At 42.5% G+C, this 15,617-nt stretch overlaps 1 protein-coding gene across 1 annotated transcript; it reads right to left on the bottom strand.

Moving 5' to 3' along the window:
- Nucleotides 1-5,012: 5,012 nt before the first annotated feature.
- Nucleotides 5,013-14,998, bottom strand: rab15 (RAB15, member RAS oncogene family; the record flags this gene model as incomplete). The annotated part of the gene is made up of 7 exons (XM_079291006.1): nucleotides 14,848-14,998; nucleotides 8,617-8,677; nucleotides 7,664-7,724; nucleotides 6,963-7,040; nucleotides 6,312-6,401; nucleotides 5,352-5,417; nucleotides 5,013-5,174 (listed from the first exon to the last, which is right to left on the bottom strand). The coding sequence occupies exons 1-7, from the start codon at nucleotides 14,969-14,971 to the stop codon at nucleotides 5,013-5,015; spliced, it is 642 nt and encodes a 213-aa protein (XP_079147132.1). The 5' UTR covers nucleotides 14,972-14,998.
- Nucleotides 14,999-15,617: the final 619 nt, after the last annotated feature.

Here is a 15,617-nt window from a genome sequence, read left to right as displayed (position 1 = left end):
GCTTTTTGTCTGCTGAAAACAGCTGCCTGCTGGGTCTCCACGTCTCTAAAGGAATATGAACTGAAGAATTACACTTGAAGCTTTGATGACAACAAGAAAGTCGGGCGGATTGTTTGTCGATTTTGGAGGGAGATGTTTCTGAAGCAGGCAACCCCTTCCTACTCCTTTTCTTTTTCAGATATCGTTAAGGAGGATAGATGGAGGTGGTTCTCAAGAACACAAGTAGCTTTAACAAAAGCACAGTGCAACCGCAGGTGGCATGAGAAGATGGAGGACAACATGATTCAATGTAAGATCCGGCTGTCCAAGAAACCTTCCACCTACACTGCTACATCTGAATGTGTGATTTAGAGTCTATTTTCTCCACAGATTTTCTGGCTCGCTCAGAACATAATGCTACAGCTCCATTTGTAATGGAGGCATTGGCCAGGATACTGGGAAGTGGGGGGTGGGTGTCTGGTTCTGGCTTGGCAGGGTGCTAGAGCAGTTAATTAAAGCTGCCAGGCATCTCTTCATCAGATGTCTCATACGTCTCTTCATGTTTTTTATGAATTGATTTGTATATATTTTTCTGAAAACCATCCATTCGTTCTCTTGACCGCTCACTCAATATCAGAATCAGCTGCGTACGCATACATGGATTTTGACTCCGGTTTTGACTTTGATCTCAACACACATAGAATATAGAAATAAACAAGACAAATGTTTGAGGTGATAAATAAATCAAATGAATAAATCTTTCATTAGTCCCGCAGTGGGGACATTTATTCCCAGCATTTAACCCATCCCTAGGGAGCAGTGGGCTGCTGAGAGGTGCCCGGGGAGCAGTTAGGGGTTCAGTGCCTTGCTCAGGGACACTTCGCCACAGGACACGTGGTAGCCAAGGATGTCTCATCATCAGATGTCTCATATGTCTCTTCATCAGATGTCTCATATGTCTCTTCATCAGATGTCTCATATGTCTCATCATCAGATGTCTCATATGTCTCTTCATCAGATGTCTCATATGTCTCATCATCAGATGTCTCATATGTCTCATCATCAGATGTCTCATATGTCTCTTCATCAGATTTCACACATACAGTATGTGAATACCTGCAGGTATTTCGGGATTATGAGTGGGAGTGTAGAGAGGGCCTCTGGTGGCTTTCGCATCGAGAAACTGATTGTGACTCTAAATGTACTATGTTGTCGTCTCAATAGGATGAATTGAATGATTTGTTACAATTGGACACTGAGCATCTTGCCGTCCAGCTAATCACAGCCCACATATATTTAGCGAACCATTATACCAATATGTGATTATTTCTCATGTTTAGATTTGCCTGTGGTCACAGATAATGTTGTCATTTCGACACAGCAGGATTATTCATTATCACAAAAGCATGATTTCACTATCAAATATACATTTCATGAGCAGAGTGGTCTGTCATTATTTTTCAAACAATGGCGATGACATGATTTGTCATATCACGAGAAAACAGCCATGAAGCTAAGAACGCAACCTTATGAAGATAGAAGGAACTGATTCATTGTGATCTTTAAAGCTGCACCAATCAACATTTTTTTATATGAACAATGAATGAATTGAACAATTCCGCCTTTTTAGTCTCTTTTAGCTAATTGTTTTGGCCTGCTGATTCCACTCTCATCCTTTCTGCCTCCGCTAGTTTTCAGCTGTTCACGGCAAAGAAACTCACAGGACTGTACACACTGCCTGTCCACCAGAGACAATTAGTCACGCGCTACTGACGAAAGTCAAGCATCTCGCTGCTGTCCACATGCAAAGTTCATCGAGACCAAAAGCTAAAAAGGGCCTCAGGGATTGGACAAACGTTTGTCAGGTGGCCTGACACACAACTCCAAATGAGAGCTAATGTTGCTCCATGTAGCCGAGCTAGTGTTTGAACCAAGCGGATACCTCCGGTTCTGAAAAGTGAAGCTGATGCGATGTGCCTTAAACTTGCATTCTTTCTACTGTAATGGATAGTCGTGGATAATGGAGAAACAACAGCTACAATCAGCTACGATTCATTCTTTCATTGAGTTACAGAAGCGTGTGGCTGGCCTGGAGGTGATGTCAGGACTTTTGGATTTAAAGTTGCATTAAATTAACCTTACACAGGTATGTCTAATTATTTACTCTAGGTGCCAGCTGGCCAGGGGACCTCCAGAACTGTACAAGTTAAAGCTTGTATGGCGTTAAGGTCAAGAGTATTAAGTTGTGTCTACATAAATTAACTCTCTTTCCTGTAGTCTGTGTACCTGTCCTTATCAGAGAGCTTGTCTGTCGTTCTTCTTTTTTCCCCACACACAGACACAGTTTTATCACCCTGACTCCCAAACAAACACTCCCATACACTGACACTCACACACACACACACACACACACACACACACACACACACACACGCACACACACATACCATATGGCCGAATGTCAGACAGCTGCAAAACCTGGAGTATTGTGGTGGGGGATTGTGTTGCAGAAAATGATGATGATGATGCGTGTGGGTGCTATGTGTCAGTGTGCGTGTTGACGTGTTATTCTGTACGTGTGTCCGTGTGTCACTCAGCCGTGTGACAGATATTGAGCTGTCATATCTGACAACCAGACAAACAGTCCAGCATGCATATTCATCATTATGCTAATTTCACCCAGAGCGATTTTAATGAGTTCACAACATTAACAACTCAGATGAGGTGATGAACAAAAGCTTTGCAGCTTTTTTCCCCCTGTAGTTCTCACTGAGAAAACACCATCACTGACGACGAATTACAAATTCATATTACTGTAACGTTTCTGTGTGAACTTCATTGTGTGTAGGGTACTAAAACAGCCAGGTTTTAAAGGGTTTAGGAATAAAGTGGACCTTAGTTTATCTAAAGTATTGAAGTTATATGACTAAATGTGACCACCAGATGGCAACAGCATGATCTTGTGGTGACTCGTGGTTATTCCATAAGTGACGAATAATTCTCTCACTATGACACAAGTGCCTTACACTCTAGAAGCAGACTTTGACAAACAAAACAAAGATAAATGAGTGAATCTGTCATCTAGTGGTCAAATTAGGAAGTGACATAAAGGTTTCTAAAAAGCCCCCTCCCCATCCACCATGTGATGATATTCATCCATAGGTTGAGTGATATGACACAAAATAGCCCACAATTGTGTTTGCCATGATGTTCAAACACTGGTTCGACGTGAATGCATGAATGTGGAGGATATGCACAGTCTTCTGCCTTTCCTTTGTACAATAGATAATGTGCTGATGTGATACAAAGGACACTGTACCGTATCTCCGTCTCATATCAGGAGAGCACCGGGTCTCGACACAACCAGGACGACGGCTCTTATCTCTTAAGTATTTACTCGTAAACATCTGACATCTTTTCTCCGAGAATAACATGTTGCATTTGACATGTTGCATGTAATATATTTCCACAAATACAAGTTGAAGTACTCTAAAAGAAAGAAAAGTAGTTATCCAAAACAACACAGATAGATTGTGTATCTAGAGCTTAGTCCAGAACATCATTCAGTACAACATACTGCCATTTCACACTGTGCACAGATTAACAACTGTTTTCAGTAGCATTTAGTATTACCAAGTTGCAAAAAAAAACAAAATGTAGCCAAATTTCTTCCAGTGGTGGTGATTCTGTTTAAGTCTCAAACAGGCAACTCTGGTCAAATGCTTGTATGGTCAGTTGTCGATCAACTTCATTGAAGTTGCAATAAAAGAAAGGAAAGAAGAGTGGATCGCATGCAAAACCCTCGCTTGTCCCGTTTTGAAGTGGGTGGGGGGGGGGGGGGGGGGTGCTAACTGGCATCTCTACTGGACTCTGTACAAAACAGCGAGAAAACTACAGAATGACTATACCGATCTACAATGCTTTGAAAAACCTGGTATGTACAATGCAATGAGCTGTTATATGATATTCTGGAATAAACAAAGACTATAAAATGAAAAACATCAGTTTTGCTACAGGGAAATTGAATAATTTTGCGCTCAATGTTTCCCTCAGTCAACGACTTGTACAGGCGTCATTGTCAGAGTGTATGTGTGGTCTTACATGGATGATACTGCAAGCGGCAAAACATATTTACTGAGCCAATATTTGCATAAAAGCAATAAAAAGAAAAGTGCTGCATATGTTTAGAATCCTTTCATCGCATTAAAAGGTGGTCATTGCGAGTGCAACTACAACCAAAAACAAACACATAAGGAAAAAGAGGGCAAAATAGCATCATTTAACTCAGGGCAACGCTCCAGTGTGTGTGTTGTTTTCACAATGCACGTAGCACCCTCTTGTGGTCAAATGCTCACACTACATCTAATGCATTCAACAGTAGAAAGGCTGTGTGTGCAGGGGGTGCCGATTCCCCACATAAAAGGAAATCAGCGAAGGGGCGGATGAAGGCCAAATGGAATCAATCACATTGTTGACTTGCAAGGCAACCGGCCCTGTGATGAATATAAGCGACAGCGCTCGGAAAACAATGTGAAATACAACGTTGTGAAAAGTTTCAAGTCAGTGGTGGACGATTCCGAGTCATTCCCAAATTGTATACATCTGAACACTGGACAAATTCTGTAAGAAGCGATGATACAATCTTATCTTTGAGTTAAGTCCTTTCAACTGTATGTCAATTGCAGAATTGGTAGAGGACATGGATTTGTATTTGGTTCCATCCAAGACACACTGAACTGAGCAGGAATTAGTGCTTTTAGACAATGAACATTCTGTCCCACTGAGGGGAACCTTGACATTTGGACCTTCAGTTGGTTAATCCACCACACACTTGGCACTCGGAGGCAAAATGTTTCCACCTTTGTTCTTGAAACTGCTCTCAAATAGCTCGTTAGCATTTTTGGCAGGTGACACGGAGGAACATAGGCAAAAATGGCAGCTCAGTGTTTCAACGAACGACAAAAATAAAGCCATTTTGCCTACAGTGTGCAAAGTGTCTGGTGATAACAGACTATCCGATTTTAATTGTGTCTTTAACACCAGCAGCCTTTGCCTTGATCGCCCGCGGCACTGTCACAGAGTCCTTCCTCTTCCTCCAGAGCGGCAAGATTAATCTCGTCATTAGAAGACATCCGGAGAAGATCCAGGTCCTTTTTATTGGCTGCCAGCACCTGTTCAGCCAATCGTGTGAAAGTCTTGGAGGGAAACACAGACACTCATTGAGACATTCATTGTCTCAGTGCAATGACATTGAATTTAATCAAATCGGATCAAGTGATTTCCTCCTATTATACAGCCATGACTGCATGCATTGCGTTGTTCGTGTTCCTACTCTGTACGTGGTCACATGTCGTGAGTTCAGATCACCTCACCTCTGTTATATTTTGGTTGGTGAAGGCACTTGTCTCAAAGAAGTCCATTCCATAAGCCTTGGCCAGCTGCAAGATAGACAACAGTGACGTATTTACTTTGGTCTTTTTGAATTAGAAGCACAGACAACCGACACGTTATTTCCTTTTGCACAGGTGCGGTGAGATCTGCTGGCTGTCAGCTTTGGAACGCAGACCTGATGATGATTACAAATGATTATAAGCTTTCGGGGAACCCAGGATAAGTACCTCTTCAATGATAGAGTTAGAGCCAGGAGGCAGTCAGCCTAGCTTAGTTTAAGACTAGAAGCAGGAGGAGACAGATATCCCGGCTCTGTCCAAAGTTCAAAAACAGGCCTAACAATACCGCTGACATGTTGTTGTTTTGTAGTGACAGCGAGGTTGCACAGAAGTGCTGGGATCTAAATAAAATGGAAGGAGTCTCTGTCTATATGTCTGTCTGTCTGTCCTTCGATTCTCTCAACAAGCATTCACCCGATCGACTGAGTGAAGTTGTTTGGACGAGCGGCTCTTGAGGTTCTTTGTTCGGGCACTGCACCTGAATGGATAAACTGTCGTTTGTAACAGCACATAACTTCTGTCTGAAACATGAAATTGTTTTCCTTTTGCCGATCTAAACGAACAAGGTACAATGTGTTAATGCGTGAGCTTTAGAGGTGCTGGAGGGCATCATTTTGAACTCTGGAGAGAGCTAGGAAAGCTGCTTCCAGGTTTTATGCTAAGCTAACTGCCTCCAGTTTCTTATGTTGAACTTTGAGCCCGATTTCTTACAGAACCCAAACTTGCACCGAATGGCTTCAAGCTTTCAGTGAACTAATTGAACTCAAAGAAAACCAGCACAGTGTATTTTAATTAAAAACATTATTGTTTTAAACCATTGTTTTTACAACCATGCCAAGGATCGAACAATCCATTATGTAGCAGAGCCAGTGATTGACCCACCTTGACACCTTGCTCGGTGGCCACCTGCCTCTTGTCCACCTCATCTGACTTGTTCCCTACGAGGATCTTCCGGACCTTCTCGGGAGCGTACTGCAGGGGTTTGTCGTGTGAATATAGAGGAATAAAGAAAACAAAATTAAAGAGATAGAGGGAGAGGGAGAGAGAGAGAGAGATTTCAAATGTCAAGAGAATGCAGAGGGGAGAAAACACAGCGCTCAGGAAATGAGACCTAGATTGAAAGTAAGCTGGAAGTGTGCCAACATCAACAGAGTGTATATTCAGACAGATAGAGGAAATTAGGTCCATCGTGACTAAATTAATAGAATAAAATCATCTGGGAAACGACAGGAGGAGGCAAGGCAGACAAGATTGCTTCCTGAAGCCTTTGAAGCTGAAAGAAAAATGTGACCGCGAGAGGAAAAAAGGTTCTCCTTCCAATGACTACACTGACACAAAATGTATGACGACAGATATTTGAAAATAAAGATGGGACATAATAAACACAGCAGAGCACAATCCGTCAGGCCACAGCATTTGGTTTTTATCAGACTGTGTCAGGCATCTGCTCTTTGTCAAGCTGAGGCCTCTGCACAGTAGTTGTTGCCTTTTCTGCTGCCTGTTGATGGTAAATCCCCAATCTCTGTGACTCACCTCATCCACATCACTGGCCCACTTCATGATGTGCTGGAAGGATCGCTCGCTCGTGATATCGTACACCAGGAAGATTCCCTGAAGAGGATTTGAAAGGATTTTTTTTTTTTTTTGAAATAGACGAGAAACAGTGCATTTGAAAGCATGCTTAAAAAGGTTCCTGGTTTCTTGATGCTTAAAAGCAGCATTTTAAAAATCAATACAAGTGGAAAAATCAATACTGCTGTATAGAAACCAGACCGCCACTTCGAAAGTTGGGAGCCTCTTCCAACAATTTATTTTGCATTGTAAGCCACTGGCCCATCCTGCCAGTGCCAGTGGCATTTTTGTAACGCAAAACAGGAACCGGACATAATTTCATTATCAGTTTCTGGTAAATGGACAATTCGATTTGAGCCAGTTTGACCTATTTAACAGCCAAAAGCAAATGCAACATGCATACAACAATGTCAGAGTGGTGGTGGTTGTGTTTGGCCTGGAGAGCTACTCCCAACATCCTCCACGCCTACAATACCACATTTTAAAGCTGCTATGTAGCAACCTTGATCGATGAGAGCTCCCTTTAAAAGCATCTAACGGTTCATTAAAGCACCTGAAGCGGTGCCAGGTATGAGGCATATATCAACATCTTGTAGCTCGAACTAATTTAATGTCAGAAATGAAATTGATTTCAATTTGTTTTCAGAGTAGCGGTCAGCTACCTGTGCTCGTCTGTAGTACTGCTTCGTGATGGTCTGGTATCTTTCTTGGCCTGCAGTGTCCCTGGAAAGACAACAAGCATATATGAACGTGAACATACACATATTTTTGTGAGATTATAATATCACAACATGATCAGGTAGGTAGGCAGGATTTTATAGAAATACTAAGGTCTTGAGTCTCCATCCCTGAAACCTAAAATGTTTAAGTATTTCGATTTTCTCATCACTGATGTAAACCCTGTATCTTGTTGAAGTGGTTTGTTTAGCCATGCTAGCGGCGGGGGGGGCTCCAGACTGAGACATCTCGACAGCTAATGCCTAAATGGTTCATGACCAAAACTAATGACGTTCCCATCGGCCTCAGTACTGTGTTTGAGTTTAGATGAGCAAATGTCAGCACGCTAACAGGCTAAATTAAATGTTGAACTTGGTAAAGCTCACCTGCTAAACGTCTAGCATTGTCAGCGTGAGCATGCTCAAATTCACCTCTTTATCTACGTACAGCCTCAGAGAATTTTCTTCGTGAATTGTATGACATCATCGCCTGACAAATACATTGCAATATAATTCAGGAACAGTTTAATAAAGCTAACGCTAGTAGCAGGTCCGTGACGTGACACAAACTCCAGCCTCCTGCATGAAAGTACTCGTATTTAATTGACCTAAAAAGTAGTTAAATGTAAACACACACAGTCTAAAAGTACTGGAATCAGTTTACAAAATACTATCAATATGAAAGTTTGTCATTGTAGAGTTTGAAAATCCTCCAGGCAGCAAAAAAAGCAGTGTTAGTCATGGTAGCTACAGCCCTGAACATGATCCTGATAGTGACAGCATACTTACAAGTGAGAAATATCCCCTCGAACAGAGCTACTGTTGTGTAATATCAAACAACATTGTGTTAATCTCCTGCACAAGGCCTTCCAGCGAGGCATCCTATGCCACTGTCTTACCATATCTGTATCCGTACTTTGATACCATCTATTACTAGCGTCTTCATTTTGAAGTCGACTCCTGTAAGAGAGGAAAGATATGGTCAGGAAAACACAACATTCACAGAGGAGCTCTAAATGTATTCAGACTAAATGTTCTGGATCTTCTCAAAAGGCCTTGCACTCAATAATTGACTGAAATCAATGAACCCGGCGTGTCTTTCACAGACAGAGGGTCACCGGTATCTGCTGCAGCTTTGTAACATCATAGGGAGGATTAACGGTCAACGCCTGTATAATCAGCCTGTTAGGAGATCGGGCTAATGATCCAGCGAGCCGAGTCCTCGTTCAGTTCAGTTCTCTGCATCGATCACACAGGAGTTGGAATAAGGGAGAAGGGCAAACAACGAGAGCCGAGCGCTGCGTAACACCGCAGAGGAAGAGATGAGAGCTGCGATGAGATGGCGAGGGGGTCACGCTCGCTTCAGGGATCTTTGATCTATTTCAGACGGCCGAGTGCGATATTGTGTAGCGACAGAATATAATATCCAAATCGGCCTTAAAAATCTCAGCATGTGTAAAGCATATAGAATGTAACCTCCTCTTTATTCCCATAGATGGATTACTGAAGGCTTTAGATCAAAGAAATACAGAAGTTCAGGTGTAGTTTTCAACCATCAGCAGCACTTTTAACTCTAAAGTTCTGCTTTTTAAAGCAGCATTTTGCTGAAACGTTTAGACGTATGGGTAACCTTTGACATTTCTTTGCCCATGCAGGGGTCCATTGTATTATCATCCTTCCATACCGATGACATGACCGTGTTCTCCTCAACAGTATAGTTACCAACTATAATAACAAACATTAGCAACAATAAAACACATCCGTCTTGATGGGAGACACTCGTAAATAAACACAATATATCAGTTTGACCATTAACTCTGCCTCGACTGAATTCTTTATATCTTGTCTTTTCTCCTCAGACTAATGCATCCAACTCGTTAAAAAGCAAAACCACAGGCTTCTATAGACCACACTAATCCCTGAGAAATCAATGAACAGTTCATCCCAATTAACCTGACACTCAGCACCCATGTGTCACAAGCCGGGCATCGCCCTCACAGAAAGACCGACTGAGTCCAATCGATTCCCATCAGAACTGCCGTTTGTGTTTGTTTTATAGCTGCGTTTCTGCAGAAACAGCTGACAGATGAGCTACAGGCATGGCCTGGTTGGTTTTAGTGTTTGTTGAAAACGAGCTGGAGTCAAGCGGAGACTCCACGGAGGCCGGAGCTGCACCGACTCGACACTCATTTAAGTCGTGAGGCGGCCTTTGCCTTTGACTGGAGAGCATTCAGACTCAGTGAAAGGTCAGCATAACAATCAGCGGCTTGCTTTGCCCGAGGCTTGAGACGAGATCATGAACAAGAGGCAGATGAAGAGTCTTCCTGCGTCACTGTATTAGCAGTGTGTAAGTCCAGTCAGATGGCAACATGCTTTAAATAGCAAATGCAGATATGGACTCATGGATTCTTCAGCTGTACAGTGTGTGTCTACAACAAGGGGGTGGACCAAATCTGGAAATTTAAGAAATAAATCAAGATGGCTCCACAGGCAAGTCTTCAGAAGATAAATAAAAAGTCCCCATAACGAGTATCTTTTCAGTTATATTTACAAAAAAAAAAGTACTCGAGCCCACATTGTCTGCTTCCTGCTGTTAAACAAATGAGGTTGTATGTTCACCCGTCTGATTGCTCCGCATTGTTTTATAGCAGTCGAGCAACATGAGGCTCTTTCATAGAACCAGGTGCTCCTAACCATAGTGCAAACAATGAACGACCCAACAGGCTGTTGTGAAGGTATAAAAACATGTCTCTTTATCAGAGGTTTGATATTTGAATTGTTCTGTCACAACAGCAGAAGTCCCACTTGCTGCACAATTTCTCAAACTGCATGAGAGGTTGCATGAGAGGTCTGCAAGGTAACAAACTCCTCTGTAGCTCAAACTGAAACTAAACTGTAAACAACACTTCAATGTACTTTCACTGCAAACCAAACCTTACACCTCACACTGCCGGAAGTTCCAAGTGCCAAGTTTAAGAAGTATGTCAGTCGTATTGGCTTTAAATGATGTTAAATCACAAAGGCTTGCTTGAGAAAAAGTCATTCTTCCCCCTCCTCTTCAGAGGGAACTGTGACAATGGAGACAAGCACAATGTGCAAGAAGAGACAGCAGTTCATTCGACATGGCAGCCTTTCACAATCAGCAGTGTGAAAGCCATGTAAAAACGAATGGCTACACACCCAAATTAGCAGGAGGACTGTGTTCCACTATACAAGACGGATTAGGCGGTGACACATGCCAGTAGGTGATGTAGGTGATGGCGACAGGCTCACTCATGGATGGACGGATGCTCTGGCACTGACACAGATTGACTGGGGAATGTTCCTGTCATCCATGACTATCATTACTAGCAGAGGACAGCCAACAGCTGCCAACAGCTGCTGTCTTTAGGGCACCGCAGGACAAGGGACACACTTCTTTCTCAATTTAAAAACTTGTGATCAACCTGGACTGAATAGGTAAGCCTTGTATTGACCTCCTGTATGAAATACAACACGTATAATGACTCATAGTGGCTGTTTCATTCCAGGCCAGTGTCACACAGCGTTGAGGCTAGAGACTGTATATAATTGGATGCAGTCACCGTGACCTCATTCTTTGGTTTGGGAACTGCTATTTGGAGGCTTGAATTCAGTATTTTGGGCGTTACCATCTTGTTTTCAACCAGTAGTGACAGTTACGATTAACTTTCATGACCTGAAAACACTCTGTGAAAAGGTTCAAGCTCTCAGACTAAAACACAGACAGCTCCCAGTACGCACAACGCCGTGGTAGCGACCTGTCAATCACAAGGTATAGCCGACAGGCCCCAAAACATACCCAGTTGTATTGTCTGTGCTGCTCTCAATGGGACCATATCTTACGAAATGAACATCCTACTGTATTGAAGAAGACTTGACACTTGATTGAGACCATGAACTCATGCGTACAATGTTTACTGAGGTTATAAATCAAGTGAGGGTCATTTTTCTCATACGCTTTTGGCAACCAGAGGAGTCGCCATCTGCTTGTGATTAGAAATAATGCCTGCATCGCTTCCCAAAGATTAACACAAAGTGAAAACTAAGAGGGTTTTTAACATCATTATTTATCAGCTGTAAGACGTCCTGCACTGTGCACACCTTGAAAGATTGATTTGAAAGGACAGCAGATGAAAGGAAACGTGAGATCACGCCATTTATGTTTCTAGAAAGCCAGGAGGAAGTCAAGGCTGAGACAGCGCCACTGGTTTCTTTGCCAACTCTTTATGAGATGTGTGGTGGCTGTGTCCCGATGCCCAGCCCTTTAGACTAATGACCAAGTGTTTGACCAGGCTGAGACCCACTGGGACCACAACCAGGAGGACAGCTGCTCATTGAGCGGTGATATAGGGCAGGGGCTTGGGCTCGCACTTTATCGGCGTTGTGACAGCCAGGAGCCTCGAGGAGTCCGGCGACGATGCCGCCGAGGTAAAGGTGAGGAAGATTAAACTCGGCAGAGTGACTGAACAGCATTACTAAATCATCTCTACAGCTGCTCTTTGCCAGAGTAATGTGCACTCTCTGGCCCAGATGGAAGTCGTAACAGAGTGACCTGTTAAAATGAAGTCTCTGATACCTGCATGAGTGAGGGTGTATCGTCGGAATAGCTGCTGCCAACGATTCTGGAAGAGACGTTTTACGATATCATTTGAAAACGTTGACCCATTGACCTGTCGTAGAATGCTAAAAAAATCATTACAGGCCGCGAGAAAGCTGCGTTTAACATAAACGCAAAAGGAACATAAAACTCTCAAAATGCTAGATTGTAGCCCAGGACACAAACAGTGGACAACCTTGTCCTGTCATAGTTTGAGCCAAGCACCAAATTAAGCAAATCCTTGATGCTACAACATCCAAGAATATTTTAGAGGATGTTGTGCTTCAAACAGACCCTTTCCATAGAGAAAATGTTTTCTGAGTTTGGTGTGATGATCTGAATTGACGTTCTTGTGGCTGAGAGGGAGCCATAATATACATCATCACACCGTTTGCTCAGCGTATCAATTGTTTGGGTTTATTTTCATGCACAACTGCAGGAGGTGCTGAATAAGACTCTTTTCATCCTCTAATATATTTATGGATACACTTTAATCAACCCCCCTATGGGTTGAGATGTCCCAGCAGTTCTTGAGATAATTAAGAGCAAAAACTGAGCAAGTGGACTGTAACAGAAACTGATGAATTATGGAGCTACCCGTGAGGGGAACTTGGGAGAGAATTGATGTCCCTCTGTGACCATGAAGGTTCGGAAATTATTTATTGATCTTCCGCAGGAGAGCACTGATGGTGGTCGCTTATGATCTCTCTGTCTCTTTGGACTTTGTTGGGCTTGTTAGTCTGAGGAGAGGAGTTTGAACTATTGCACGTCCGTTACAGTCTGCTGCCCACAACTATTCGGCCGAATGCCAACATCTGGACTCCATTGCCTTGTGAACACTTACGCGGCACAAACAGCACAAACAGATCACTACATGCAGACAGGCTTGCAATTAAATGAACGTGACTCTACTGGGAGGAAGTGTCCTGAAGTGGCCTTTTACGTGCAGTGTGACGAGGCAGAAGAGTCTAGAACTTGAGTTTGAGCCTCATGCTGTGGATGTGGGGTGTTTGCAGGAGTTCACTGAGAGCTTGAACATCGGAAAGGCTTTGAATTCGCCATGAAAGCATCCATGCAAACACATTAGTGGGTTCAATTATTATGTTAAAATTTAAAATGTATAACCACAGCCTTTTTCTGTCCGACTTTTTCGGGGCAACATCTGTCTGCAAATCCCAGCCTGACCGCCAGCTTCATGATTTATTCCCTTGACCTTCTTCAGACAACATGTCTTTTCAACAAAAAGTCAGCTATCCATCAAAAGCAGGAAGAACGTTCCCTGACTTCAACTTCTCACATGGATATCTGTATTGCACCTTTCATACTGCAATGTCATAGGTGTTACCACAAATAGGAGCTTATTGGGAGAAAACGTCTCTATTAACTAAACACACCCACAAACCTGCAGTTGCCACAGAAGAAGAGATAAGAGACACAACTGCAGCAGATCAAAAATAAAAACAACGGCTTATACATCCTTATTTCCATCACCTCACAGTGAAGTCTGTCATGCTCTGAATCCTAATATGGAGGGAGATGGACTGCACAGCCAATATTAACTATGAGGAAAGAGGCTGGCTCAGCTTTGCTGAGTCAATAGTCATCTTCAGGTATACGTGGCAAAGCCATGACCAAAGGCAGGAAGAGGTACTGTTGGTTTGCTCTATGTACTCTGAATTTAAAGAAAGAGGAGCAGCATTTGTGTTCCGTTTTTGATTCGTCATTTGATCTATGCAACATCATAAAACATCAAATGTTTTTCTTGAAAACAAACTTAAATCGTTAAACCAATTGTCAAAATTTGGTTGCCGGTTTCATTTTCTGACGAATCCACTCGAGTCATATTTGTTTCATAATGGTTTAGCAGGAAGGACTTGAGACTGAATCAGGGGTTCATCAATCATGATTTTTACAAACATCACACCAAATTATTTGATAAGACTGTGTCTTCTTTTGTATGATGTGTAGAGTGAAACTGAACATGAGGTATCCATTTACTAATTATGCTTATTATAACGCACTGAAATAAAACTGTCAATCATTTTGATCAGGAGCCTCCTAACAGACCCAGGAAGTCAGTGCCAGATGCAAAACGCAACTTATTCCCAAATATGAAAAGTGTCCCTCTGCTGTTATTTTTTTTATGGCACATGGTTGCACTGGCAGTGCCAAGTGCTGATAATTGGTAAACTCATATGCATGGCTGCTAAGTGTTGGACCCTCCGCCTCAGAGCTACCCCAACCAATGCAATCACGCTGATTTTATAGTTAACACTCTTTATTCCGGGTGAATACACTACTCTGTTTAAATCTAGACAAAACCTCTATAATTTACGCATCAAATCTATTCAGTGGAATTTAAACAGATAATTCAATGACCACAAAGAAAGGGTGATGCGCAAACGACATCAACAGAAAACGTTTAAAAAAATGACCGTGCAAACGTTGTTAATTAACGCACGTGATTCATACAATTAAAATAATAACTCCTGGTGGTAAAGCAGAGTCTTACCGATGGTGGAGATGTGAGACGGGTGAAATTCGTTGTCCGTGAATCTGCATAACAAACATGTTTTCCCAACCCCAGAATCTCCGAGGAGCAGGAGTCGGAAGAGCACATCGTACTGCTTAGCCATGGTGTTGGATGTGGTGTTGAATTAGAAAAGAAAAGCCCCAGTCAGCTAACTCAGTGATGGATGACCGATCCCTCCCCGCCTGCATCCCATGTCTGCTCAAATGGTCAACATGAGGCTTTTGGCGACGCTTCTTTTTGTTCAGTGACGCTCGGTCGGTGGGTGACTAAACAGGGATGCTCCGGCTTCCCATGCAGCCTCCAGCTTCCAGTGGGTGCGGTGGACCATTGTCAAGTAAGACCCGATGAGCAAAAGAGACTTCCGGTGGTGCTTTCCAACATAAAAGCCTTGGGTTCTTGAGAACATTTTTAATTCTGTGGTAAGAGGATTGGACAAATGTTTTGGTAGCAAATTCAGTAACAGCACGACCCCCCCCCCCCCCCCCAAGATATCCTTATAAAGATAAAACTTCATGGTTAACATGATAATATTAAACAATACATTATATTAAACATTAAAATGTTAAATGTCATTTAATGTCTAAACATTAAATGTCTACCAGTATCTAAGCGGTACTTTATTCATTCATATGATAACTCACTTACTTAGTTAACATTCTTTACTGTTTATTACTTATTTATAATACTTGTCTTGATATGTCTCTTGTTTGCACTATCCACTATGCTGCTGTAATCCTGTAAATGTTCCC

The sequence above is a fragment of the Melanostigma gelatinosum genome (assembly GCF_949748355.1).
Source record: "Melanostigma gelatinosum genome assembly, chromosome: 19".
Lineage (NCBI taxonomy): Eukaryota > Metazoa > Chordata > Actinopteri > Perciformes > Zoarcidae > Melanostigma > Melanostigma gelatinosum.
The sequence above is the reverse complement of the archived record's forward strand: the minus strand, read 5'-3'. Positions and strand labels throughout refer to the sequence as shown.